At 45.0% G+C, this 22,216-nt stretch overlaps 6 protein-coding genes and 1 long non-coding RNA gene across 11 annotated transcripts; 4 read left to right on the top strand and 3 right to left on the bottom strand.

The window, feature by feature from the left end:
- Positions 1–144: 144 nt before the first annotated feature.
- On the top strand, positions 145–1,590 carry LOC120900731 (CD63 antigen-like). Its single transcript, XM_040308142.1, has 5 exons — positions 145–261; positions 327–515; positions 598–768; positions 847–1,083; positions 1,150–1,590. The coding sequence occupies exons 1-5, from the start codon at positions 181–183 to the stop codon at positions 1,294–1,296; spliced, it is 825 nt and encodes a 274-aa protein (XP_040164076.1). The 5' UTR covers positions 145–180; the 3' UTR covers positions 1,297–1,590.
- Positions 1,591–2,186: 596 nt separating this feature from the next.
- Positions 2,187–3,028, top strand: LOC120900733 (NADH dehydrogenase [ubiquinone] 1 alpha subcomplex subunit 13). Its single transcript, XM_040308147.1, has 3 exons — positions 2,187–2,394; positions 2,508–2,728; positions 2,791–3,028. The coding sequence occupies exons 1-3, from the start codon at positions 2,301–2,303 to the stop codon at positions 2,926–2,928; spliced, it is 453 nt and encodes a 150-aa protein (XP_040164081.1). The 5' UTR covers positions 2,187–2,300; the 3' UTR covers positions 2,929–3,028.
- Positions 3,029–3,506: 478 nt separating this feature from the next.
- On the bottom strand, positions 3,507–6,811 carry LOC120900732 (CD63 antigen). 3 transcript variants are annotated; one of them, XM_040308145.1, is made up of 7 exons: positions 6,470–6,811; positions 4,738–4,828; positions 4,463–4,651; positions 4,185–4,361; positions 4,003–4,105; positions 3,787–3,926; positions 3,507–3,707 (listed from the first exon to the last, which is right to left on the bottom strand). In XM_040308145.1, exons 2-7 carry the CDS (start codon positions 4,801–4,803, stop codon positions 3,639–3,641), a joined length of 744 nt encoding a protein of 247 aa, XP_040164079.1. In that variant the 5' UTR covers positions 4,804–4,828; positions 6,470–6,811; the 3' UTR covers positions 3,507–3,638. The 3 variants fall into 3 exon arrangements, with proteins under 3 accessions (XP_040164079.1, XP_040164078.1, XP_040164080.1); XM_040308144.1 differs by having other exon boundaries at positions 6,545–6,811; XM_040308146.1 differs by lacking the exon at positions 6,470–6,811 and adding an exon at positions 4,960–5,134.
- Positions 6,812–7,472: 661 nt separating this feature from the next.
- LOC120900898 (YEATS domain-containing protein 4) lies at positions 7,473–20,766 on the top strand. 2 transcript variants are annotated; one of them, XM_040308494.1, is made up of 4 exons: positions 7,473–7,636; positions 7,715–8,195; positions 8,281–8,465; positions 20,653–20,766. In XM_040308494.1, exons 1-3 carry the CDS (start codon positions 7,589–7,591, stop codon positions 8,442–8,444), a joined length of 693 nt encoding a protein of 230 aa, XP_040164428.1. In that variant the 5' UTR covers positions 7,473–7,588; the 3' UTR covers positions 8,445–8,465; positions 20,653–20,766. The 2 variants fall into 2 exon arrangements, with proteins under 2 accessions (XP_040164428.1, XP_040164426.1); XM_040308492.1 differs by lacking the exon at positions 20,653–20,766 and having other exon boundaries at positions 8,281–8,620.
- On the bottom strand, positions 8,595–19,893 carry LOC120900897 (sialin). Its single transcript, XM_040308491.1, has 4 exons — positions 18,538–19,893; positions 13,648–13,865; positions 9,725–10,792; positions 8,595–9,637 (listed from the first exon to the last, which is right to left on the bottom strand). Exons 1-4 carry the CDS (start codon positions 18,578–18,580, stop codon positions 9,428–9,430), a joined length of 1,539 nt encoding a protein of 512 aa, XP_040164425.1. The 5' UTR covers positions 18,581–19,893; the 3' UTR covers positions 8,595–9,427.
- Positions 19,927–20,609, bottom strand: LOC120900903. The gene is made up of 3 exons (XR_005739256.1): positions 20,429–20,609; positions 20,243–20,356; positions 19,927–20,166 (listed from the first exon to the last, which is right to left on the bottom strand). It is a non-coding gene; the product is annotated as an uncharacterized LOC120900903 (long non-coding RNA).
- LOC120900900 (transformer-2 protein homolog beta-like) lies at positions 20,762–22,201 on the top strand. Of its 2 annotated transcripts, none has more exons than XR_005739255.1 (4): positions 20,762–20,862; positions 20,946–21,493; positions 21,621–21,945; positions 22,058–22,201. XR_005739255.1 is itself a non-coding variant. In XM_040308495.1 (4 exons), exons 1-3 carry the CDS (start codon positions 20,860–20,862, stop codon positions 21,715–21,717), a joined length of 648 nt encoding a protein of 215 aa, XP_040164429.1. In that variant the 5' UTR covers positions 20,762–20,859; the 3' UTR covers positions 21,718–21,754; positions 22,058–22,201. The 2 variants fall into 2 exon arrangements, 1 of the variants encoding a protein (XP_040164429.1); XM_040308495.1 differs by having other exon boundaries at positions 21,621–21,754.
- Positions 22,202–22,216: the final 15 nt, after the last annotated feature.

Genomic DNA, 22,216 nt, shown 5'->3' with positions numbered 1-22,216 from the left:
GTAACCACCGGTGTGTTCTTATCAGCCCTACTCGCCCTGAGTCTGATTGTGCGCCTGTGTGTGCGTGAGTGTGTGAGTGTTATTTTTTCTATTTGCTCCACGCGCCTCCAGTCTCCAGTGTGTACATCATTCACTTCGCAGTGCAGTGAAATCCCAGTCGAAGACGCGTAGTTAATCGCAATGAAGGAACAAACCCCAACGGGAGGATGGTCCAAAAAATGGATCAAAATTTTCTTCTGCATGATCAGCACGATGCTTTGCGTAAGTATTAGCTAATTAGGTGCAATGTATAAGGAAAGTGAATACAAAGAGGTTTTTTTTTGCAGTATTTGGGCGTACTGGTGCTAACCATCGGCACGGTCGCCCGAATGCAGTATGAACTGCTGGATGTTCTGATGGACATTCGGATGTATCGTTTGATCCTGTTCCTGCTGCTGGTCGGAGCGTTGTGTCTGGTGTTAGCATTTATAGGATTCCTCGGGACCTGGAGAGAAAATCGGCCACTCTTGTATACGGTAAGTGGTGGTGTTCGTTGTTGGCGAAATGGTCAAGTGATCATAACGCTGGGCTGATAATTACGTGCTTTTTCCGCGTCAGTTCTGCTCGCTTTTGGTCGTGTTTTCATTGATGGAGTGCACGGTTGCATTCATCGGGTACACTCAGCGCGATCGCATGGAAACGGAAATGGAATCGAATCTGTGGCTTTCGGTTAATCAGTATCCCGTTGATGTTACTTGGCAACCGTACGTCGATTCGTATCAAATGCAGGTCAGTTGTATTCGCGTATTTACTTTAAGCATGTAGATGGCGTTCGCTAAATGATGAGCCTTTTTTTATATGTTTTAGTTAAAATGTTGTGGCGTCCATAACTATACCGATTGGCTGATGGCGATGCCACCGGACGATATCACCGAGGATGATAAAGATCTGGTAGCGCAGCTTGTCCCACTTTCCTGCTGCGATCTTGCAGATACTGCGCAATGCACAATCTACGACGCCGGCTGCCACAGCAAGGTGTACGAAATATTCTACGAAACGGGTAATACGGTGATAACAAACACGCTTGGAGCGGTAATACTGCAGGTACGATGCACTTTTGGGTTGAACGATTGAAAATTGAACATAAAACATTGTTCTATTCCATTGCAGCTATTGGGAGCAGCGTTTGCCTTTTTCTTGGTACGCAAGCTGCGACTATTTACGCAACCTGACGAGGGTTTTTTCCACGCTGAAAAGCCGAACCCATTCGCATACTCCAAATTGGTCAACATTGCGATATCGACGGAAAAGATGTAACCCATCCAGTGGTTCCGTATCCATCCCGTTGTCTTACATTTTTAGTCAGCTTTAGCGGGCTTTGGATTCTCCCCTCCATCAAGCAAATCGGCCAAGCGGGAAAAAGTACTGCAGCGTGTTTATCAGTTTGTGCAGATAGATAAGACTGATATGATAACACAATTTAGTCATTTACCAATACATATGTACCGGCGCTAGGCGTGGCAAGCTGAGGAATGTCGTTCGGGCAGCGGTTTAAAGCAGCTTTTAGTGGAATAATAAAATAGAAATTAAACAGTTACCTAAAATTGAAAAGTGCTATTGCGTTGAGGTTGCACGAATTTGAAGAAAAATTTTAATTATAACCATCTTCTAATGGACAACTATCATACTGTTCATTCAACTAGAAAAGTGATGTTTTTTTGTATAGTTCGAGCGTCGTGAACATCTTAAAAAATAGATCAAATAGCACCCTTAAAGTTTGGAAGCAGTCAATGAGGATTAGCAGTGTGATAATTTTAAACTATTATAATGTGTCAATGGCTTAGTTTAAGCCATGTCAAGAACAACAAAAAAGACATTAAAAATCTAATAACAAATGAGATAATGAATAATTTATAATAATAAAATGGGGTTTTATTTAATTTTATTTTCTATTTAAATGTTTAATGTAAGGTATGTTATTGTGAATGACTTAATAATTTTGGAAGAATAGATAAATGAATACAAAAAAACTCTGTTTGCAATTTACGTTTTCTTATGGAATTTACAAAATTGCAACGGTTTTCCAAATTTCCTTTCAAAAACACTTATCGATGCCGACGACCGAAAGTGCAAAGTATTCAACTAAGGTCTATAAATTGACACGTCAAGCGAATGACGTTAGCCACGATTGAAACTGACAGCCCTCGCACCAAAACAAAAATTTCACGATTTTGCTCGGCTTGCGAAAGAACCGTCCTCTGCGGGGATCTGCGGTTCTGTTTTGTTTTTTCGGTAGTAGCAAACTCGCGTGAATATTCAACATGAGCAGCCCCGCCAAATTGCAGGATCTTCCACCGAAGGGTGGCTATCAGAACATCCCCTTCAAGCGCGTGCCAGCGAAAACCTACTTCAAAGGTAGATACAGTTTGCGAAAGTGTCGATTATGTCATCACAAACACACTCCGTCCTCCGGGAAGGGATGGGAAAAGCACACAAGCGCTAAATAATTACCCGAATCCTTGTTGCAGGATGGCAAATGATCGCTGGCTATGCCGGCATCTCGACCGTCGGACTGTTCCTGTACTGGTTGAACGTGAAGGAGAACCACCGGAACGAGATTGAGATGCGTTCGGCGCGAAACGTCATCTATCCGCTGCTGCTTGCCGAGCGCGACCGGGAGTACCTGAAGCAGCTGCGACGAAACCGTGACGAGGAGGCCGAACTGATGAAGAATGTCGAGGGCTGGGAGGTACGATGGGCGTGAGATGTCGTTTGTTTGTCATTCTAATTGTATAAAATCTCGCTTCCTAGGTTGGCACGTGGTATGGTGAGCCGGTGTTCAAGACGATCCCGAAGGATAAGTTGGTGGAACCGACCTTCCAAGAGTTCTACGTCCATACTGATTACAAACATATGGCTCAGCGTTCCGATGTTAAGTTGATGAATTAGGGAACCTTGTCGTTGGCCCTGAGTGTGGTTTGCAATTGTAGAGGAATGCGTTATTAAAAATAAAATCAATTGTCACCTCCGGTGATCTTCAAAAAACGTAGATATACAAATGTACCGCCGCACGAGATCAGGATGTATACGGGGTAAGTAAACGAATATTTTGGTAGCAATAAGGGGATGGTGTGAATAATTAATGCAAAGTAACAGTAACTTACACCTTCGGCATAGCTTAAACATTTGAGGTGAGACGTACGACTTATTTCACGACTCAACGCAGAGTCGGATGCGATGCAATTGGAATCGATTCCAATCCGTGGGTGCAGCGAGTTCTGGTCGGGTCGGTCCACAGTACTTACATACTTTGGGTATGATTTGACCCGAACTTACCTACTTTGGGTCTGATTTGACCCGAACTCGCTGCACCGACTGGTCAGAATCGTTTATGCAGTCTTGCACCTACTGATCCTATGTACGATATGGATCGACTCCAGCTCCATCTACTCCGGGTCTCTTACGGATGACTCCGTCCCGATAGGTGCACCGTTCTTTCATAAAATTAAAGTGACATGACACGTGTATCTATTATCTAGATAACTTGGTTACAGTATATTTGCATGTTTTGCGTGTGTACAATGGATCCTTTCGAAGCAAGAATTCAAACATTTTATGAGTTCAAAAATACACCGTAACACGATAGGACACTTCAATCCTTAATAGCTGCTGACACCTTGCAGTTTGATTTGCTTGGCCAGATAGCATGCAAAGAGAATTCCAAAGAACTAAAATAGAAGAAGAAAAAAATGACAAAACATTATTACTTAAATCTCACACGAGTAAATGGTAGCTTAAGAAGCAAACCTGAATCACTGCCAGTGCTATTCCAGCAGCACCTAGGCTTACGGCGTGTGCCTTGATGAAATCACCGAACGAATCGATACATCCCGTTTTGCGCAGCGTAGCACTGGTGGGATCCGGGCAAGCAACATATCCGACGGCACCTTTTATGAAAAAGCAACCAAAATCAAAAAAACGATTAATCACCATCTTCATAGTTAATGCAAAAATGTTTCATACCCGTCTGCTGCCGGCAGCAAGTCATCGGTAGGAAAGTTTCATTGAATTTCGCCGCGTTAGCACGTCCCCAGTCGGAACTGTTGTACACACCGCAGCAATCGAACTGGAATTGGAAAGAAAACATTAGCCCGGGCTCTTGATGCTATAGGAAAATCATGTTCAAATCCTACTCAGATACTCACATCAACCTGAATCTCGTCCCAAACCAGCGTAATGTCACCAGCGTTCTCGCCTCCATAGCTCTTCATCGATGAGTTCAGTGCATTGCTCACGAGTTCGCGGGTGTCATTGCGCAGCACGTACCCACTGATACCGGCCGCCAGTTCCAGTATAAAGATCAAGATCAGCAGAACGGAAAACTGCAAATAACAACAAACACGGGATGAGCAACAAAAAAGCGATTACATACAGGGAGGAGGTAGGAGACAATTAGCATCCGAACGCAAATGGCGGCTCTTACCGTTAGGGTCATGCAGTAGTTTTCCTTGTAAGCGCCGCAGCACCCGAAAAAGGCAATCACAAAGATGAACGATCCAATCACCACCAGAAAGGTGGGAATGCTGAAGAACTTTGCGTCGAGAATGTCGCGGAAGTTGTGATAAGCGCCTTGCACGGTTAAGCCAACCGCCATTATGATCACACCCGTGATCTAGATAAGAGAGTGAGAAGGGTTAAAAAGAATGCAAGATTAAATTGGTCATTTGGTAGGTGTGGCTTTGTAGCATTTCAACTCACCGCAAAGAAAAAGTTAAACAGAAATAATAAATATTTGATAAAATTTGCACTCGTTGAAAGAGCCATTTTGGTGGGGGCTGGTTAAACAAATCTGAAACGAAATGAATGCCAAATGAATTGCAATTAGTCTTTCTCCAATGAAAAGAGTAATTTATCTTAACTTGTATTGCATGTAGTAGACATTAAGAACTTATTTCAATTAAAATACATCGCACAAGACACCTTTTTTTTCGTCCTTGAAGCCGTCAAGCTAGTCTAGGCTAGTGCAGTTCTCTGTTTGCAGTTCGACGATTGTGTTGGCCCTTTGCAAACGCCAAGGGCTATTTACTCACAGGTACGTTCGAATTACGCTGTAAGTGGTTCTGCAAATTAGCCAAGTCGAGGCAAGGAAGTTTACTGGCCAATGCGAAAATAAACCCATTCCGTCAAAAGATGCTAAACACGATAAGATAAGAGCGTCTATCGGGGCCGTACTTTCGAGACCTTATATCAATCGAAAAGGCAGAGGGAAAAAAGAATGCACGGCTTACATTCGCCTTCAAGTTGATTAATCTCTTCCGTTATTGTTGAAATTACAAAAGGGTGACAAATACCTTTCATAGCAGTTTTATGTTTGCTTTACTCTAGCGTTTGCCAATTTGCTCTCTTCCCCAGTGAGGAAGCATTTCAATCAAGATTTGCCTGGCCATGATTGTGCACCAGTTTGCCGGCACTTTTTTGTAAAGCTTTACTTAACGGACGGGGTCACGCAAATTCAACGGTTTTGTGGTCACGCTAACGACTGCATTCGCCGCCAAGCGCAAACAGAGGACAACTTTCACGTGTGAGATTATTAACTGGGTGGGCAAGTGCGCGCCACCCATTACACCGAACACATCGATTTCAGGGCCAAAAAATCGATCCAAATGAAAGGGGTCTACTACTACTCCTGGGGCCGCATGTTGTACCGGTACTCCTCCGTTGTGTTGTTGTGGAGCTTGTTTTGGGGGAGGACAGTGGTGGGCTGGACTCCACTATCCACCACCACAGCACCACACATCATCAGCATGATAAATTCATGGCTTGCTGTAGTGGTGGGGGTTTTAGACTCGACGGCCCCAGAAAACCCGCGACTATTATGCTGAGCAAGCCTTGGTGGATTGCTTTCGGTTGATTCAGTTGGGAGGCGCGGTGCATGTTGTTCTTCTCTTTCTTCTTCCATGCGTTTCGTAACACCTGTAAATTGAGCTTCGCTTTACAGGGAAAAAAACACAGATGCCTACTTGATTGTTCGCTTTCATCTATTTTGCGTTCTTCTCTCGGTTTGCCTTTTCTGCCTAGCCACACAGCTTGCGCTCGCGGCGCCTGTTCAGCGGAAAGCGTTTCGAATGCTGCGTATAGTGAGTGTGCCGTATGAAAATGAAGGAAAATTTCCCCGAAAATGAGTCATAAACCGAAAGCGCAAAAACGTTGCCTGCAACGTGGCAAATTACACCAACGCGTTTGAAGGAAATGTTTTCAACAAACGGTTTGCTTGTTCCTCGCCAGCTCAACACCATAATTTAACACCAAGCTACTATATGAAGCGAGCCAAGAAGTGTTTATGTACTTCAGTTTTATACATACATATGTATGTATTGTTTGTAGTAAATGAGCCACACACGGGAACACTTTTTTGTTTCTAGCTTGTCACCAGCTAAACCACCCGAGGCGTCAGCGCGCGCATTTCTGTGTATGTGAGACCGTGGCTTACTGATAAGATGCGTAGGTGTGTATTTCACTGTGCGGGTGAACTGCAAACCACCGGGCGCAACCGACTCAAACTCACCCCGTAGCAGAATAATTCCTTTCACGATAATACTACACACAGAGCTTCTTTCCCCGTGCTTTTCTTTCCAAATCTTCCACAAGAACACGTGTTTCTTTACAACGCAAAAAACAGAACCTCATAAGCACGCACACGGACGATAGAGCCGGTCACTCTCACATGTACTAGGAGACTACTACCACGATCTACAGCACTCGATTCACTTGCGCCACACGACGACGACCAGCCCGATGCGCACCGCACGAGCGATAAAATGGGAATGCGAGCTGAAAATTACATGCAACAGAGCGTGTTCGGGCATAACAAACCTGGCGGCGTCGATGTGGTTTACACACATCTACACAGGCCTTCCCCACGCTGTTGCATGTGATAATATCGATCGATGACGAATGGCACTTGAAATAGTCGGTCGGTCGCTACGTGTGTTCCGGAAGCATTTTGCCGGGGAAAGGAGCAGCTGCGCACGGTGGCAATAGGTTACGGCATTCAATCATAATTGAATCTCGGTGGTTTAGTAAATTCGTAATGAATGCATTGTTTTTAAAAAGAATATTATTTCTTTGTACATTAGATATAAAAATACAATTACGAAATATATTTACATGTACGATATACACTAACCTACGGGGGCGCAGTTTGTTTGTAAACAATGAATAATTTGGATGGTATATATTAATTCATCTTGCAAATGCTATTGCTACAAGTCGTGCTAATGGACGGTTTCGACGATAAACAAACACTTGCCGTATTCTAATATCTAAGTCAATTATTTTCTAGAAAATTAGCATTAGTTCCACAAAAAGTAGTCTTTTCGTGAGAATTTAACAACTGCTTTTGAAGTTCTCTTTTATTTGTAAGCGAAAAGAGAACTTCAATTTCCCTTTTTATGTGGCTTGCTGAAATGTCAATCTTTTGACAGCTGCCGGTATCGAATTTTGTTTACAAACAACTTTTGTGAGGGTACAAGCTCGCACTTTCGCTTACAATTTGTGTAAAAATCGCAATTTGCTTTGGTTTTTTCGAGTTTAAGCTAACGCCCTCAACATGAACATGCTAACGCACTTCGGTCCCGACTCGGGGGGCCGGGTTAAGGTAAGGAACGACTCCGCTCTACGCATTACACGCATCGCTCCTTATGCATTCTCTCCTTCCCGTGCTGTCCTCCTCAAGGGGCTGACGATAGTGAAACCGGTGGTGTACGGCAATGTGGCCCGCTCGTTTGGCAAGAAGCGGGAAGAGGACGGGCACACGCACCAGTGGACGGTGTACGTGAAGCCGTACCACAACGAGGATATGCAGTCGTACGTGAAGAAGATACACTTCAAGCTGCACGAAAGCTACGCCAACCCGAACCGCATCATCACGAAGCCCCCGTACGAGGTGACCGAGACGGGCTGGGGCGAGTTCGAGATTGTGATCAAAATCCACTTCCACGATCCGACCGAGCGGCCCGTCACGATGTACCACATCCTGAAGCTGTTCCAGTCGCCCGTCCTGGACGGGGAGGTTTCGACGCAGATCGAGGGCAAGAAGGGTCTGGTGTCGGAGCAGTACGAAGAGCTGGTGTTTCAGGAACCGACCCAGCTGATGCAGCAGCAGCTGACGAATGTGAAACCGGTCACTACCGGCAGCTGGAAGCATGATACGGATTGTAAGCGTCATGCGTTAGCGCAGATCGAGAGAGGGGGGGACACACGCTTGTCTAACGGGTTGCCAATTATCAATCTTCTTTGCAGTTGAGGAAAAGCAGCGGCAAGCGTTGGAAAACATAATTGACACCAAGGCGAAGGTAATATCGGAAATTGCACTACTGAAAGAGAAGCTGAAGCTGGCGCGGGAAACGATTGCCAAGTTCAAGACGGAAATGTCCAAGGTTCAGGGACAGCAAGCGGCAGCCTGAGCAATCTCGAGATGTAGTAGCGTAAGTTTTTTTTTACAGTATCAGTCATTTTAAGTGTACACTAACAATTAAGGGAATTTTTCGACTGTATAATAAACGACAACATGAAGAAGAAATGGTGAAAAATATCAAAGACAAACGAACATAAAGTACAGTATTTGTATGATTTTATTTTACTTTTCTCGTCTTATCATCATGAAGTAACTAACATCGTGTGGGTTGTTTCTATATATGACCTAAAGCAGGATGCAGCTAACATACTTTCGTGCCTTCATTCTATCTAATTTTGTTCTCTGTTCCAAGTTCCGCTGATTTGCCGCTCATCATAATTCACTCCAAATTTTGCAATAGACGATGAATTTTTAGTAAAGCTGTGATTTTTACAACACACACATTCTGTCAAGGCGGGTTTGTTCACATATGAATGAGCAGTTCTAACTCAACAGGCGGTGTTTCAATTAAATGCCATTCAGTTTAAAGATGGGTGGTAAATATTTCAGCTCCATTCACGATTTCCTAAAATATTTAAAAACAATCGTATTACGAGAACACATTGGCTGCTATCAGAACAGTGGTTCGCTGTGAAATATTAACCATACACGGGGAAAGAGAAAGAGTGAGAGTTTTGTTTTGTTGCACGCAAATTGCTTATCTTTGTGTGTACTGGCCTTCTCCGCTCGCTTCGCTTCAAGCCATCAAGTCTTTCTTTAATCGATAAATCAAATAAACTTAGCTAGTTCTAACCATAAGTACACGATTGCTTTTCGGTAAGAATATTAAAATAGAGAGTGGCCACCATTTTCCACAGTTCTACCACGGTAATTGACCGATCGAAAACGAACAAAACACAAGAAATGATAAGATGGAGATGGAGATATGGAGCGCTACCCCATCAATATCGTACTTGAAAGCTAAAAGTGTGTTGCGCCAGCCCTTGTCCCTGCTGTTTGTAGTCTTGTGTTGTGTTTTGTTTCCGATTGCAATTACTGATCTTGGCCGTTGTAGCTCTGCTTCGATTCCTTCGTGTTTAGCGGTGTGGCTTCCGCTTCGGCCGCTTCGATCGAGCTGGCCGGTTTGTCGCCCTTGTTCCATGGTTGCTCTTCGCCCGAAGCCAGCAGCAAATAGGCAATGATCTCCACCACGTACAGAGCGATCGTTACGAAAAAGATCACCCGCCAAGCGCCAATCGTTTGCTGCAACAAACAAAAAAAAGTGTAAATTGTTAGTTGTATAGGCAATTTTGAAATGGATGCATGCTCCTCCCCCTGCTGCCGACTTACATTTCCGTGCGTAATCTGTCCAACGAAGATGGGCACAATGATGCCGGAGAGCGTGGCGGCCGTGTTCGTAATCGCCATCAGTGTGCCGGCATAGTTCGGTGCAATGTCGATGTGGTTCGAGAGCAGCCCACAGAACATGCCACCGATCGCGGTAATGCCGATCGTCATCAGTGCCACCGCCAGGCCCCGCTGGCAGCCAATGTAGCAGAGCGCCAGCAGACAGCCCATCGGCACGGCGGACGCAATGAAGGTGGCCGTTTTGCGCGCAATCGTCGTCGTGATCTTGCCCCGGGAGCGCAGCGCATCCAGCGTCTTGCTGAGCGCCATGCTGAAGAACCACATCGTCAGGAAAGGGATGGCGGTCACGACCGCATTCTCCTTGATGTTGAACTGCAGCACCTGCTTCATGTAGAACGGCAGCTCGATCAGCAGCATGTACCAGCCCCAGTTGTTGCACATGTGCGCAATCAGAATGCCGTAGAACGGGGCGGACGTGAAGACCTTGCGCCACGGTTTCGGCTCGTTGTGCGCACTGGCCGCACCCGTGCCGAGCGACGTGGTGATGAGATCACGCTCCTCCTGGCTAATCAACGCCTGCTTGGTGGGTGTATCCTGGATCAGCCACAGCCACAGCACCATCCACAGGCAGCTGAGACCGCCCATCACGTAGAACACGGACTCCCAGCCGAGCGTGCCGGCCAGCACGCCCGCCATCAGCATCGAGATGACCGTGCCGAGGGCAGTGCCGGCGTACACGATCGCCGACATGACGCTGCGCTCGTTCGGCGGCGCCCAGGATGCCAGCATCACGTGCATGGCCGGGAAGGTGACACCTCCCCCGATGCCTTCGCCGATGCGCATCACGATCATCGCGACGTAGTGCATCTTGGCCGCGACGGGCGTCAGCAGCGTGCAGACCACGTTGATCAGCACGGAAAAGAACATGACCCAGCGGGCGGAGAACGATTCGGCGACGCGGGCACCGGGCACCTGGGACACCAGGTAGCCCCAGAAGTAGCAGCTCAGGATGATGCCCTGCACCGGTTCGCTCCAGATGAATGGTCCATCCTGGAATGGAAAGGGCAAGAGACAGTGAGAATTAGAAAAATCTAGCGTGAAAGTACACTGTGTGGGAATTTTATACAACAACACGAGGAGCTATTGGTCTACAGGATTCGTATGGGAAGGAGCGAAGGCAACAAACGTTTAACGATCATTTTGATTGTGATTCCAACCGATCGTTTCCACTTTCTTTCTCCTACAAACATTTAAAATAAGCCATTCCTCTTAATCTGCCAGAGAGATCGTTTGAATGAAAGTGAAACCAATTAACTTCCTCCATTCGCTTCCTCGCAGACGATCAAGCTGAAGATCATCAAAACCAAAGAGGGGCAACAACGTAACGGGAGCCAGAGCGTCGTGTTCGCATCGTTCTTCATCATTCTTTCGTTCGTAACACAATATAAAACCAAGCGAACGAAGGCGCGTGTGCAAATAACAGCTGTTATGGTTCTTTTTTCTCCCCCCAATACCGCGACCCACAACCCTCCTGCGGCTTGTATCTTCAATTGATTGGCGCTTCGGGCAGCGGGTTGTAATGTGCGCCACACGCACAAGTATTGGCAGCGTTTTGTTTTGCTTCTTTTCGGGAGCATGGGACTGCGAACACCATGGTGAGGGTTGTTTTTATTTATTTTGAGAGGGCACTGGGACGATTGTTTCGATTAATCTGTATCTGCTGCTCGGGGACAGAAGCATCTCCCCCAATTCGGTTGATTGAAATGTGGCGCTACTGCTCGATAAATTGTCCACTTCTGTGTACTCATCTTCGCTGAGGTCTTCTATGGTTTAAAAAGCCTCGCTTTGGAGGTCATGGTGCGCTGAGGGTTTTGCTTGTTGGTCAGAGTCAGTGTCACGCGTTCTATCGATGGTGATGGTGAAGATAGTCCAAGTTGAAACCAAAAAAAAAAAGGAGATGGGACACGATCACTCTGTCGTCAAGTGAGCTTTTCATCTTGTCCCACTGTTCAATTGATACGGGGTATCTGGTTTGCAAGGGTTGGTGGTGTACAAATTGCTGCTATCAGGGAGGTTGTAAATTGATACTATTCGGAGCGATTGGCATTCGCGAAAAAGAATCGCTCTTTAATAAGGTCGACGCATTATTCGGTCGAGTTTATGGAGCGGTTGATGCTATCGAAATCATAAGTAAGGACGATGTTTTAAGTTCATTAACATCATAGCTACATTTAATAATTCCCTTGAATATCACGATCAATTTACAGTCGTTGTTAAGAGGTAATTTTGGTTCTAAGACATCAATTTTTGTCTCTAAAGCAACTATTTTTGTCTGTAAGTCATAAATTTTTGACTCTTATAGAAATCATAAAAATGCTTTAAGATATTTGAGCATATTTTTAACAATTGTAATTTTAAATCGTATAAAAAATACAAAAACCGTGTAATTTGATTGTTTTTTTTTGAAAAAAATGAATAATATATTTTATAAATTCTAAAGCTATTGTTTGAACCTAAAATACAAAATAATTTTTTAACTGTATTAAAGCTTCCAAAAATGACACAACAATTGTTTTACTTTAAACTCTATCAATGAAATTATTCTTTTCTTACCCTAATTTCAATAATTCCAGAACACACAGTTTCAGAAATTACGCTAAATTTTGTAAATAAATCGAATGACTCACAGTCAATTTAATTGATGTTTTAGAGAGAAATATTGATGCCCACCGTCAAAAATTGGTGCCTTTGAGACAAAAAAAAAGTGTGTTAGAGTCAAAATTGAGTGGCTGTAATGCATTTCTAACGAGTATTCTTCGTGTTAAAAAGGTCTATTTAATGAACAATGTGAAAGAGAACGTAAAAGGTTCTTAGATTTGTCATTATATTTTGCATTTTCTTTTTTTAATATTGAAGATTTTTGTAAAATATCTCTATATTTATCAGATATATATCAATAATGTAAAATATTTTCAAAAATCAGAAGAAAGTAGAACATTGTGACACAAAAGCAATAATATTATATTATTCAAATATTTCGACTAAATTTATACACAAACATATAATTAATCATTAATTTGCACTGATTATCACAAGGCGTTCATGGTGACATTTTTGAATGCCGATCGGGGCAAAACGAAAAACTATGTTAAATGTATTACTTTGGTAGAGAGAACATTGAGGTATAGATGAACAAATGAATATCCTATCCTTTTTTTTTGGTGTTATAATGTTTTATGTTTGTTTTAACATTTCACGATCACTTTCAGTATTCAATGTTTTATAATAAAGCTTTCTAAGTAAATTGTTGTGAACCTCTAATGTTCTCTAGTTCTAATGCAGAAGGATGTTAAAGGAAGCTAATAGGTCGTAGTGGTCGGTCAAACCATTATAGACACTCATGGCACGTGCTGATCGAGTGGGAACATAGGTCGTAGAGGTCGTACGTACGACGGGTAGAAACATAAAGAGGGATAGTTGAGAGCAGAAGCATATGCGATGAGGCCTAGAAGAAGAGAGGCAATAGACGCCCCTCGAGATACTTAAGAAACCCAGAATAAGTCAACATCTATCTTAGGGGCAGCCGCGAGGTAGTGATCTATTGCCCTTCAGCTTTCTTATTACAATACTGGTGAACGCTTGTTGGAACCGCTCGGTACGCCTCGGTCTGCACTTCAGCAATGGGAATCCAGCGTACGTAGCAATATGCGAAAAACATGGAAGCTTTGCTTTAAAATGTATGATCCAAATGGATGGAGAAAGTTAAACCACAGTCCAGCCAGACACCAATAACCTTGATCATCATGCACCTTCGCTCGATCACCAAATGGACCTCTTTGGTAGGAATGTCACTCAAATTCTGTATGGCAAAAAATAGGAGGGCACAATTTCTTTGTCAAACTTACCTCGACCGCTTCGGTTGAGTTGCTTCCCTGGCAGACGGGTTCCGCGTTAACCTGGTGGTGGTGTTCGTTCGCCCCGACCGCCGACGCAGCGTTGTGGGCAAGGGCCGAATGGTTCAGCATCGCCACCATCGCCACGCTCAGATTCACCTTCAGCCCATAAATGATCGCCATCGCGATCGAGCCGAGCACGGCCAGAATGTAGCGGGCTGGGATGAGCGCTAGAAAACGTGTTTGAAACGCAGAGAGATAAAAAAATAGGAACAAATTTAATAATAAAGCTTCAAAATGTTTATGCGCTGAAATTCCTCGAACATATAAGCGTACGTGTAAAGGGCAATGTTGCTACGGTTCGTCGACCCATGGACGCGGACCAACAAGAAACAACAGACCCTTCTACCCAACTAACAAACAACAAAGAGACAATTAAATTTTTACCAAACCCTTACACTTTTTTTTTACCAGCGAAGCACAAAGCGTGCGCGCGCGCACCAGAGTGATCCTCCTAACATTGGTTGGCCCATTTCTCCTGCCCCTTTCTACCGGGATCGTGGAGAAGGGGGGGGGGGCAGAGATCCGGCAAAAGAGATCGGTGATTGTGCCACACCATGGCCACCACTGTAAATCAGTCACACTTTGACACAGTCGAACGCAAAAATGGACAAATGCTGTGAAACAATGGGGTAAGGCATGGGACCCCACATACCCCAGCGCTCCCTCCCTCAGAAGTGCATCGATCCAGAACCGGTCGACTACTGTTGCCTCCCGGTTGCATCTTTTCGCTTCCGCTGAGGGTTTTTGATTTGTTTTTCCGTCACAAGGCCCATATTCTGGCTACAAACGGTTACAATTACAACACGTCCGGAAGGGGGAGAACAGCGGAGTAAAAGCAACGCCTACAATAAACGAATCGTTCGCCACGACATCCGGGGCCTGGTCAGGGGATGGAATTTCTCTTTCTTGCTTACGTCTTCATCTACGCGAAAAGCTTGCTAAGGTTAGTGCCAAAGGTTTGCTGGTAAAATGCAAATCTGGGGTGCAACTTCTCGTCATTAGAGGGGCTTTTTGCATTTACTTTACTCCAAGATGGGGGTCGGGCACACATACACAAACACCACAGAAACGGTAGCTCCACCGGTTCATCGATCAGCGAGAAAACGTTTCCTCTTGGTTTTGGGCATAAACATGGTTTGTCGTCTTCGATTCTGTGGAGGAGAAACGGGAGTTTTAGGGAGTGGCAGAGCCCAGACATCCGCCAGACCGTTACGCTACAAGGGATTCTTAATATATTACAAAATTGTACGGCTCACCGTATGCCTGTATGGCCAATGGCCGCTTAATTTAAGTCACCAATTTTTGCCTCGTTTTATTAATCTTTGTCTCAAAGGGAACAATTTTCAAGCTGTAAGTCAATCGCTTTGTGGTTCAATTTAATTCCAATTATTAAAATAATTTAATGAACAGATATTAACATAGTACGATTATTATTTCAATTTTGATAATTATATATTGGTTCTTCTAAATTGGCTTGTATTTTCAGGCATATTACAATGCCTTGACCCTTTATTAAATTTAACTAGATTTTCCGCACACAAAAACATCTAAATAACAGTATATTTAAAAAAAAATACATAAAAGGTGTATTAAATCCGTTCAAATACCTTGTAAATTCTGGCATAATTTATGTAAAGCGTAAAAATTACAGCCAAAAATAGGAGCATTCGAGGCAAACATTGATGCAAACTGACAAAATTTGAGGCATTACAATCTAAATTTAGTAGAAACGACTATAAATTATTCTGCGTGCCTTTTAACTAAATTGTAAGCCAATTATCACGCAACATTAAACTATTAAAAAAAAGCGTTCACTTGCTAACTTCCGACAGTTTGTATTAATCAATAACAAATACTAAAAAAATTAAAATTTACACATTTCTATGATTGATTGCAAATTGATGCACATCATCCAAACATCTACTGTTTGATCAATCATTGTTTAGCCATAAAACATTGAAACAATGCATGAAGATCGTGAAGATTCCCATCGTAAATCGCAGTAAAATAGCTTCAAACAGTACACAGCAAAAGCTTTTCATCTTTTCACCGCCGCAATAGGATAGAAGCAGCACATCTATGTGCAGGAATGCAGGCGCATCGGTTTTCCGACCACTTTTTGGCGGGAAATTCAATTGCACCTTCGTGTAGTGTGTTAGTGGCGGGAAACAAATTTTCCCATGGTGACGGCGACGACGACGACGACCTCTGTCAGTTGGTCTGTTTTCCACCTGTTGGCCTATTTGCATCACAACCGACCTGTGTGTATGTGTATGCGTTCTTCTGAAGGAGACCGGCACAAACATTGGCGTGTGCATCGGTACAGTAGTGAGAATATTCTCTTCTCACGCGAAAGGTAGGCCGTGAACGCCGGCTTTTTGGCGCACACACCAACACACCACCACGTGGGGAGAACGCGCGAAGGATATCTCAATGTCAAAAGCAAACGCACACTTTTCTCCCCCACCTTTTCTGTTCCCTTTCTGTACGTGTCCCTTCGACAAAGGAATGTAAAAAAACGAAGCTCCAATTGGAATGGGTTTCTTCCAATTGGAATACAGAGCTCGTGGCACTTTAAACTGCATTCAAACGGTTTGCGCAAAAAGAAAAACATCGCCACAAGTGTGACCCCAATAGCACCCGACAGACTTGTCTGCAAAACTCCTACACACACACACACACACACACACACACACACACACACACACACACACACACACACACACACACACACACACACACACACACACACACACACACACACACACACACACACACACCGCATCCTGGCCTCTCATGCACACGGTGAGATTGTTCGCATTTTCCCGCATCATCTTCCTAACGTTTTCCAACGCTGCTTCGCGCCAAGCGTCGCGACCTGGGAGTAGTAGCAGCACGCCCGTGTGTCCTCTAGCTGACCTTTCTGTCGCACCGAATTGGAGAGCGAGTTAACCCGAAGCAGGGGTGCAATGGGGGTGGGAGCCCGAATGAGTAATTCTTGCCCAGGATTGCGTGTTCTTTGCATGGTTGCCCATCATTATCTGCAAACAAAACAGATGATTTTGCTGTTTGACAAACTTTAATTGAGAGACAAAGTCACCTACATTGTATCTGAACATCTAACACCATCGAGTTTTGATAAGAGGCAAGACAACGTGTTTCGAATTTTTAAAATTCCCCGTTTCTTGGCGATGAATTCTTGCGCCATTATCTTTCGTCTCTTCCTTCACAATGAATGTCTATTTTAAAACTTTGCTCGACATTATGCTAAATAATGCCCCCGTCAAAATAAACAAACATTTGCGTTCATTACGACGGCTGGTCGAGGTTTCTTTATCAGCAATTATCAAGCGATTGATGAGCCGTGCCCCTGACAAAACATTAATCAACACCCCCACAGCACACACACACACACACACAATTGCATCAATCGATATACACCATGGCCTACTGATGTGTGGTCCCCTGTTATGACTGACTTGTCCCAACAGCATCTCTTTAGCAACCGGTGTCTGAAGAGCAAATTGCTTCAAATTCCTCAACCAACCACCCACCCCAAAAGCATGTGATTGGAATAAGGATTAAAATCGGGTTTAAAGTTGTACCAACATATTCGGAACGTTTTCTTTCTTCTTAAATTCCGCTCCCGACCATAGACACATTCTGGTCCTACTTGCTGTGGAAGACAGAAGACGGTCGCAACCTTGGAGAAGATGTGGAAGTTAAAATACACACAACCCTCTCTATCGTCTGTCAAATAGCGACCATCGGGCTTTGGGGGAACAAATATCTCGTAGCTTCTATTTCCAGCTTCTCTCGGTTCCGAAGGATCCCTCGTAAGCATCACGCACCGCACCGCACGCAACGCACCTCGTTCATTTGAAGACACCAGAGGAAGAAGAGGAATTGCCGTTGTGATGAGAATCATTCTCAAGTGCATAAATTAAATCCGCTGCTTCTTTGCGACGATTGCGGCACACCTCTCTCGCTGGTGTGATGACTTCGATTTCACGTTCGGGATAAATGCGTGCGACCGTGGCCGACTGTGTCTTTTACCAGACAAAATAGACGATATAGAGGTGGTGTCTTCAAAAGACCAAGTGCGAGGGATTAAATCTCCCCCGTCATTGATTTCACCCCTCGCGGTCGTCGAGCGACAGAAACGCATCCAAGCAGGCGGGGCAACATGAGGACACCGCAGCAGCAGCAGCAGAAGCAACCGTATTCCACACGGTGGTTTAAATTTAGTTTAACGAAACCTGAATACTGCTCTCTCCCTGCCGATTGATACAGAAGCGGCACCAAGCGTGAAAGTGTGTGCTTTGCGTTCGTATGGAAGAGTTTGGCGAAGATGAAATCGGAAATAGGAATATTATCAGGGTGACGACCAAGTAAAGGCAAAAAGGGATCAGTGGAATTGTACTCTCAGGGTCTGCGGTTGGCTGTGGCGCTGTGGAAACCCACCGCACGACCAAACGACATCCGTGGGTTGGGAAAGTGTCTCCTCCTCCGCAACTGGACCGAACGGTCTTTGGACTGCATCCCTCTTTGTACGCCTCTTCGATGTCCCACGCGGCATCCACACTTGGGGCACAACATATCCTTCTGCACGCGAATATTGAGAAATCAGAACATTCCAGATGTATCCCCGATCCGCGATGCTGCTTTACACACAGGATGGTACATCACAGTAAGCGGCGCCCACACATTTCCCACTATCCATATTGAAACGACCCAGACACGCTTCACCATATGGTGCCCAAGCTACCCTGCCATGGCAGCGGCACTTGCACGATAACAGCATCTTTGAAGGCCTTTAGCGACCCGACGAATACTTACATCCCAAAACATTGCCCTTCGCTGGCACGGTTTGATCGCCCATGATGATAGATTTTCCGTAAATATCGTTCCGCTTCTTATCGTTTCTTTCTTCACTTCACAACGCTAACTCACGCTCGTGAGGGATCTCCTCTTCACACACACACAAACACACTCACACAGTGCACACGTGTGCGACGTGTGTCCCTTTACACTGCACAACACTTCCAAGTTGTGTGGTACACGGTTTGGGGATGAGAACCCACGGCACGCTACGTTTGACTTCACGCAGCAGGCACAGTACAGTTTTTGTGGTCCGACTCCCGGCCCGGTCGTTCGATGAATGAGCCAGCGAAGGCAAACGCTACGCAAACGGTTCGCGCGCGCACACACCATGCGGAATCCAGCGAGACGCGAGAACGAGTTTTTCGTTCGTTCGGCGCTTTCACCAACACTAACGCACGCACACGCAGCAAAGGCAAACACACCACCAGGACCAGCGAGATGGATGAAAACGGTCAAACGGGGTTACGATAAGATTCCGACTGGGGGTTTGATAGCTAGAATCGATATCTCCTTTTCTGATTGGAATAGCTAAATGGCTACACGCGTTATTTCTAATTACTACCTTCACTTCTTCACTTTTCTTTACTTTCGTTAAACCACGGTGTGTTTAGTTTGAAATTCGCCGCGACCATCACGCACACACACCAGTCGCACGCTATTGAGAGTTTTGTTTTCTATGTACTGCGCACACGCTGCCGCGCTTTTATCTCTTCGCTTCTCTTGCAGCTCGAAGAAGAAAACAACCGGCACCGGGGGACCGTCTTAGCATTAGCCTTTCTTGCCGTGTTTTGTTGTTCTACCCTTTTCTATCGAAATGTATGGATTATGGGGCATAGGCGAAGACGCCGACACCATCGGAACAGAGACGATGTAATGTGGCCGAACTCGGAACGCTTGTTATGGGGTCCGATTGCCACGCTTCTGTCATTAGAGCGTGTGTGTGTTGTGTGCCTTCTTTATTTTTTTGGGAGGGAAATAGAAGGGCACGCCGCTTGAAAATGATATTTGTCTTTTTCGTTACAAGTGTGATGTGAATTGTTAATTCGTTTCACCGGTGTATGTTAATATGGTTGAGGACACTCCTCATAACTGTTGCACTCTATCGGCGAAATGGTTCTCGATGCAATTGGTGTTAGCAGAATCATTGAAATTTGCAGCATTATGCAACCCTGCCGGGACGATTGGGAGAAAGCAAGATTCAATGCAATGATTGAATTTCATCATTCTCGTGCAATATCTTTCGCCGTGCTGATTGACACGAACGCAACGGTTTGCGTCAGCGCTGAGTAAACCATTCCAACCTTGCGGTCGCCTTTGTGATTGAGTGCACGTTGTATTTTGAAGATTTTTGAAAAGAAAAATATTTTCTAATTGACTTGTAATAACTCTGAGAGGAGCACGCTCGCAAGCATTCGGCGTTTGCTTATCACCCGTAAAGATGAAATTGGTTAATCAAATTGAACTGCACCACACCAATTCTGGTTACTATCACCCCGAACGAACGATACATTTGATAAGGTGCGGCCTGATATGTTGAACACTGGAGCACCTGAAAGGGTCAGCATGTTGCGCCTCGGTGCAGCTCTGGAAAAGAAGGTAAATATTGATCTTAACGCGTTTGTATATTTGAACAAGACGAGAGAACCACGTCCGTACTTACCTGAAACACTCCGAACGCTTCAGTTGCCGAATTTGTTCTACATTTTTTCCGATATTGCTATCGGGAAATTGTTATTGATATTGTTCAATGAGGTTTTAACTTCTTCTTTCGTTGCTGTGAAATCGGAAAAGGTAAATACTTGTTCCATGTTTACCACTTCCATCTTAGAGAGGCGGCGGAACATACCTGCAAGCAGCAAGATTGATGCAAAAGCGCACGTAGGCACGCTAACGCTGGGTTACAGGTAATTAGATGATTCATGGATGTATCGGCACATGGCGTTCAAAGCTAGACGATGCTTTTACAGTTACTTAAAGGGTGAAATTTTAGAAAAATTCAGAAAAGAATCAATAATGATCTGGATATGTCGCCATTCTGTCGGTAAATTTCTGTATTTTTATTAATGACAGCTGCTGTCTAATTTGGCGTAGCAAAATCCCAGCAGGCAACATAGTTACCATGGATGTACTTCTTTTGGTTGCCATGGGCAACCATCCTCCGTCTGTCCAGCAGCCATTGTGTCTGGACATGTTCATAATTGTCACAGCCGTACACCACATCGGACCTAGTTTTCCACCTGTTGTGAATTATCCTGCTCCAAAAGAATCCTCCGAAAAATGGCAAGTATAACTAAAAAGTGAACCAAAAACGGCTTAAGCTGAGCGCTCAGAATACACTAACGAAGCGTTGCACCGATACACAGACCTCCTCATCGTATCGCAGCTCGGATCGCCGTACCAGCCGCCGGTATGACGAAGATGGCGACCGGCACCACCGGCACCGGTCGAGAAGTGTGGACCGGTGCCACCGGAGCCGGCGCAGCCGTTCCGATTCGCGGGATCGCTACCGGCGCAATCGTTCCGCTTCCCGGTCGCCGCGTGGACGGTCGCGCCATCGGAAGGGCTCCACTGCGCCGAACGCCTCGCGCAGCCGGATCCGGGTCGATTCGCCGGAACCGAGCCGTTGCTTGGGCGTGTTCGGGCTGAGCGTGTACACGACGGAGCCGTACCTGAACGATATCTTCTGCCACTTTGGCACGGTGGAAAAGTCGGTAGTGATCTACGACGCCAAGACACGGCTGTCGCGCGGGTTCGGTTTTGTGTACTTCAAGTCGCAGGCCGAGGCATCGATCGCGCGTGCGAACTGCAACGGGCTGCAGATCCATGGCCGGCGTATTCGCGTCGACTACTCCATCACGGATCAGCCCCATCCGCCCACGCCGGGCGTGTACATGGGCCGAAGGCAGTACAGGTTAGAATCGGAATGGAAAACCCCGTTGCCACCTAGCAACGGAAAGTGTTCCTAGGAGGTGTGGGACCTTTTGAATGGTATGGTTGATGGGTAATTTGGTTTTTGGTTTTATAATTTTCCTCGGTAGCCACTCTCCGTCCCCGCGGAACCGATCACACCACGAAGAGCATCGACGCCGCCGCCGATCTCGCTCGTATTCCCGTTCGTCCTATGAGAGTCATTGAGGCCCGACGGTAGCAGGAGCATGTGCCGGACAATAATGTAAGTCGAAAAAGTAGAAGTCTTGAACACAGAAATGTCGAACTGTTCAGTAGTGTACACAGGGAAAAAGTCAAAGAAATAACGAAAATGTTGTTGTTATTTGCCGTGTTTGTGCAAACTAATTTAAATGCTAAGGGAAAAGTCAAGAGAAAAGACACATATTTGTCTTTCCTTACAAGCATGTGAAAAAGGTTTGGAATTGAGCTTTCATATTTTCTTATTCATTTTTACAATTGTTTTGCATTTGATCGATATTTTAACGCATAACTTTGTCTAATAATCAAAGTTTTTCTTATTTTCCAGACTGCCTTTCATTTGCATCAATGTTTTCCGGAAGAAGGAGCATCGTGGGCAGTGTGGATGCAACGAAAAGGTTTCATTATTTAACTTCATTCAACATCTCTCTGTACTCATCGATCGATCTCTGTACTATCTCGTTGATAATATCATTCTTAATGTTAT

The sequence above is a fragment of the Anopheles arabiensis genome, chromosome 3, assembly GCF_016920715.1.
Source record: "Anopheles arabiensis isolate DONGOLA chromosome 3, AaraD3, whole genome shotgun sequence".
Taxonomy (NCBI): Eukaryota; Metazoa; Arthropoda; class Insecta; order Diptera; family Culicidae; genus Anopheles; species Anopheles arabiensis.
Note: the sequence above shows the minus strand (reverse complement) of the source record. Positions and strands in the feature narration are given on the sequence as shown.

Bases quoted from the DNA above. Each gene is read 5' to 3' on its own strand.
- LOC120900731 (XM_040308142.1), top strand. From the start codon at position 181: ATGAAGGAACAAACCCCAACGGGAGGATGGTCCAAAAAATGGATCAAA. The intron at 262-326 runs GTAAGTATTAGC...TTTTTTTTGCAG, and splicing joins TGATCAGCACGATGCTTTGC to TATTTGGGCGTACTGGTGCT. The intron at 516-597 runs GTAAGTGGTGGT...TTTCCGCGTCAG, and splicing joins ATCGGCCACTCTTGTATACG to TTCTGCTCGCTTTTGGTCGT.
- LOC120900733 (XM_040308147.1), top strand. From the start codon at position 2,301: ATGAGCAGCCCCGCCAAATTGCAGGATCTTCCACCGAAGGGTGGCTAT. The intron at 2,395-2,507 runs GTAGATACAGTT...TCCTTGTTGCAG, and splicing joins AGCGAAAACCTACTTCAAAG to GATGGCAAATGATCGCTGGC. The intron at 2,729-2,790 runs GTACGATGGGCG...CTCGCTTCCTAG, and splicing joins AGAATGTCGAGGGCTGGGAG to GTTGGCACGTGGTATGGTGA.
- LOC120900732 (XM_040308145.1), bottom strand. From the start codon at position 4,803: ATGGCTCTTTCAACGAGTGCAAATTTTATCAAATATTTATTATTTCTG. The intron at 4,362-4,462 runs GTAAGAGCCGCC...TGTTATTTGCAG, and splicing joins ACTACTGCATGACCCTAACG to TTTTCCGTTCTGCTGATCTT. The intron at 4,106-4,184 runs GTGAGTATCTGA...TTCCAATTCCAG, and splicing joins GGGACGAGATTCAGGTTGAT to TTCGATTGCTGCGGTGTGTA.
- LOC120900898 (XM_040308494.1), top strand. From the start codon at position 7,589: ATGAACATGCTAACGCACTTCGGTCCCGACTCGGGGGGCCGGGTTAAG. The intron at 7,637-7,714 runs GTAAGGAACGAC...GTCCTCCTCAAG, and splicing joins ACTCGGGGGGCCGGGTTAAG to GGGCTGACGATAGTGAAACC. The intron at 8,196-8,280 runs GTAAGCGTCATG...TCTTCTTTGCAG, and splicing joins CTGGAAGCATGATACGGATT to TTGAGGAAAAGCAGCGGCAA.
- LOC120900897 (XM_040308491.1), bottom strand. From the start codon at position 18,580: ATGGGCGATCAAACCGTGCCAGCGAAGGGCAATGTTTTGGGAT. The intron at 13,866-18,537 runs GTAAGTATTCGT...CACGTTTTCTAG, and splicing joins GAAGGGCAATGTTTTGGGAT to CGCTCATCCCAGCCCGCTAC. The intron at 10,793-13,647 runs GTAAGTTTGACA...TTTCCATTCCAG, and splicing joins ACTCAACCGAAGCGGTCGAG to GATGGACCATTCATCTGGAG.
- LOC120900900 (XM_040308495.1), top strand. The intron at 21,494-21,620 runs GTTAGAATCGGA...TTTCCTCGGTAG, and splicing joins ATGGGCCGAAGGCAGTACAG to CCACTCTCCGTCCCCGCGGA.